Source organism: Melampsora larici-populina (assembly GCF_000204055.1).
Source record: "Melampsora larici-populina 98AG31 unplaced genomic scaffold MELLAscaffold_24, whole genome shotgun sequence".
Lineage (NCBI taxonomy): Eukaryota > Fungi > Basidiomycota > Pucciniomycetes > Pucciniales > Melampsoraceae > Melampsora > Melampsora laricis-populina.
Window position 1 is genome coordinate 70,085 of NW_006768788.1, and position 3,685 is coordinate 73,769.

Consider the following 3,685-nt stretch of genomic DNA (forward strand, 5'->3'; position numbering starts at 1 on the left):
TCATGTTTTTCTGAAGATTCCTAAGAGTAATTTGTGAAAGTCCTGGATTGATAAGCTAAGTTGCTCAAATTGAGACAGTGCAGCTTCTCCTCGTGCACAAAGATCTAGTCTATGCTCGGAATGTTGTTTAGTAGTATTCTTGGCCCAAATAGAAGCTTGATTTTGACGGTGTTCTTTGTCTTCAGCTAGATCAAAAGAGCCCTCAGACATTTCTTCATCAGAGTCTCTGTACCCTTCATCTGATTTGTCAAGATCCTTGTCAGGGTTTGGTTTGGAGCCTTCAGGTGTGTTATGGTGGCTGGGTGTTGGATTGGGAGGCCAATGAGAAACAGAGGTTCTCATACTCAAAGGAGTCTCTTGTGTGGTGTCAAGGTGGCGCATGGGAATTCTTTGTGCTGATTGTGCTGATTGTGGTGGACTGATTGGAACATTTGAAGACCCTATGTTTTGGGGTGTAAACTTTGACTTTTCCTGTGAGACTCTTCTGGTTGAGTTTGAGGAAGATTTGACATGTGAAGTGAAAGGTTGAGGTGTGCTTCTGAATAACGGAGACTTTCTGTTTGATTTAGTTTAATCGTTGAGCATGAATTTCTTTGATTTAGAAGATGATCGTGGTTTCTGTGAAGTGTTTGTCTGTTGAATGTTGTCCAAATCCGCTTCAGTCTGTTGAGTATTGTGGCCAAAAGCCATTGATGCAGGCGGGATGTCATCCTCGATTTCCATTGATAAATCTTGAGACTCATTCTCGGTGTCCATGGGTATATCTGGAAAGTTTTCTTCAACCTCCATTGGTGTATGTTGAAATGAACTGGCTTTATGTTGTGATTGACCTGCAAAGAAATTATTAATGAATGGCAATATTGACATTCAAAGTATTAATATACTGATGAGAAAAGGTGCGGCTCTGTTTCAAACCTTGAGCATCTACAAAAAAACAAAAAAATAGCCCTCTGTGCAATGATTTCATAAATCCTTCAAAGAAAAGGTATCAGACCTGGGCTTATGTCATATGGACAAAAGTGTTTTGACTGGACAGGGGACCAATGTAAGGAAGCAGTTACTCTCACAGGGTCCAAATTTTGCACTCACGACGTGTTAGCAAAGCTTTTTCCAAGATTGTGTCAAGATTGTTGTATGTTTGGTGCCAGGCTACACTTTGTGCAGCTTTGGAACACACTCTTTACACCTGGTTGGTGTTGAGCGAAGTCAATCTACAAATAATCAGTATGAGTAATACCTATCTTGATACCAAACATGTATGATTCCTTTGCTAATGTGTCGTGAGTATAAAATTTGGACCCTGTGTCTTGTCTTAGTGGATTTCTTTTTTGACATGAGTTGGGCCTTCAACCTTGCCAGTCTTTGCGCAGCTGTTTCACTTGAAGAAGATGAAGGTGTGTTGGGCTGTGTCAGAAAGGGCCTAAGCCGCCTCAACGGCATATCACCTTCCTTACAATAAACCCATTACATATCACCATACTACATGTAATACCCAATTACATGTAGTAATTGTAATACTTAATTACATACAAACAAATACATGTAGTCATTAATTACATGCATAAGTGCGCAAACTGTCTATTTTCTCTCTCATTTCATATTCAGTTATCATTTCTATATACTTAGGATCCCGGTATCCCCACCCCCCCTTGGTAGCCTCACCACCCCCTCCCTTTCACAGCTAGTGAAAGCCTCACTTACCAGTGACACAAGCTGTGACAGTAACACAGTCTCCAGACGTCCGTGTTCCGCACTCGAAGTGGTCTGGAGTATGTTTTCTCAAGTTTTCTCAAGTTTTGTCACACAAGATCCTAGATGAATCAAGATTAGTCTGATCAATTGAAAATGAAGACCAAATGAAAATCAATTCAGCAGACCAATTGAAAATTAAGAATGAAGATGAATTAGTGAGAACGATTCAAAATCAATGAACCAGAACAATAAAATGAATTGTGTCGAGTGGTCTTTTTCATCCTGTACTACCTATTCTGCATTTCTTCTAGAGAAACTATAGATCTTGATGATTTTTTTGATTTACTAGGTATGGCATTGAAGCGGGTAGATTACAAGAAGCCATCAATCTTTCAAAAAACACCATAGGAAACAACAAATCAAATTCTAAGATCAAATTACAACCTTGTACGATTGCCTTCAAAGATTCCGAACGCTTTTTAAAGAATTTAGAAGAAATTCTGAAAGAGCACGATCAGATAACGAATTGATTTTTTACCGTGTAGATTCAGTAAGTAGCTCTTTTCAGCGGAAGATGTTTATAATCTTTGCTCAATCACATCAATCATTATCAGACTCATTCATTATCAGATACAAAGGACTGAAAGTTGTAACAAATTAAGATATTCTACTGAAGTAAGAGGCATGAACTCAAGTGATACTTGATTCAAAGTTCATAAGCAACCACAGCAAAATCACAATGTTGAAAAGCTTCATATTCATGACCCGTTCAAAACCAAGCATGTGAGCGAAATTAGCAGCCGCTTCAAAGTCTCCAAAAGCCACTATTGAATATTTCAGTTTATAAGAAGGCAATGAACAAGTAGCAGCTAGATCAGCTCTAATGCTTCTGGTAAGCTTGCTTAGCTGATACATGCTTTGAAATTGTTCAAGTAAATGATGATGGATCTGAGATAAGATACGAAAGTGCTGATAAGCTATTTGAGTATCTTGATGAATTGAGTTGTAAATGAAAGGATGTAAATGAAGACTAAGACTGCTTTGAAGTCGTTGACTTTGAATGCTGATTGAATCGAACTTAAGCAAAGTTTGTTGATCGTGCTGGGTCACGACACGTTCTTTTGTTGTGACCTGTTCCGTGACATTGACTACATGGACGACCATCATGTTCGGCATCCTGATGTTTGTATTGTGAAAGCTCACGCTTGGATTTGTTCGATGACCCTGCAGGCCGACCACGAGATCAAATTGGATCTGGATCACCAATGGTGGGAGGTGGATTGATGAGGATCCGACTCAAGTGATTACACAACACACTTTGCTGATGAGCAGGGAGATTTCCATGGCAAGTTTGTATGCTGTCTAGTGGTGCCTCCAAATTAGGTACCTGCTCGTGCATAATAGGGACAACTAATCCTTGATCTAGATGCCAATGAGAGTTGAAGTGGGTTGGAGACAATTTCCTTGAAGATGAGATGAGGTGCTTGAGGAAGTGAGCGCAAGGTAACCCTTGCGACCCAGAGAGTACGTAGGTGCATGTATTGGTGTTGTCCAAAGAAAGTGCCTTCTGGTATTGCTTGTAGGTATGTTCGCATATCAGGCTTAGAACTTTGAATGATGAACAGAGGAGAAAAATTGTTACAAAACATAGAAAGAACTTTACCTCAAGTAGCGCGTAGTGTGAAATTTTTCGGTTGACATCGCTCCAGATCCGAGGACGAAGACGAGATAAGGTATGAGTTTGATTGTATGCTATCTTTTGTGATATCTTATCATATTGCTGCTGACATAGAATTTCAAGCTTGCTATATACAGTTGCCAAATCACCGGTTGACTGCCATACCCAGCCTTTGATACCTGCATGACCACCTTCAGCTCGAGAAGTGACAGTGTGACCAAAGTGTTTGATATCCTTTGTCCACGCGGTGACAAATTTTTCCTTGTGAGGAACCCACGTAGTCTTGATGTATTTGAATGTAGGCTCATCAATCAT

At 39.9% G+C, this 3,685-nt stretch overlaps 1 protein-coding gene across 1 annotated transcript; it reads right to left on the reverse strand.

Annotated features, from left to right (window-relative positions):
* On the reverse strand, positions 1-381 carry MELLADRAFT_107516 (uncharacterized protein; the record flags this gene model as incomplete). The annotated part of the gene is made up of 1 exon (XM_007411368.1): positions 1-381. The coding sequence occupies one exon, from the start codon at positions 379-381 to the stop codon at positions 1-3; it is 381 nt and encodes a 126-aa protein (XP_007411430.1).
* Positions 382-3,685: the final 3,304 nt, after the last annotated feature.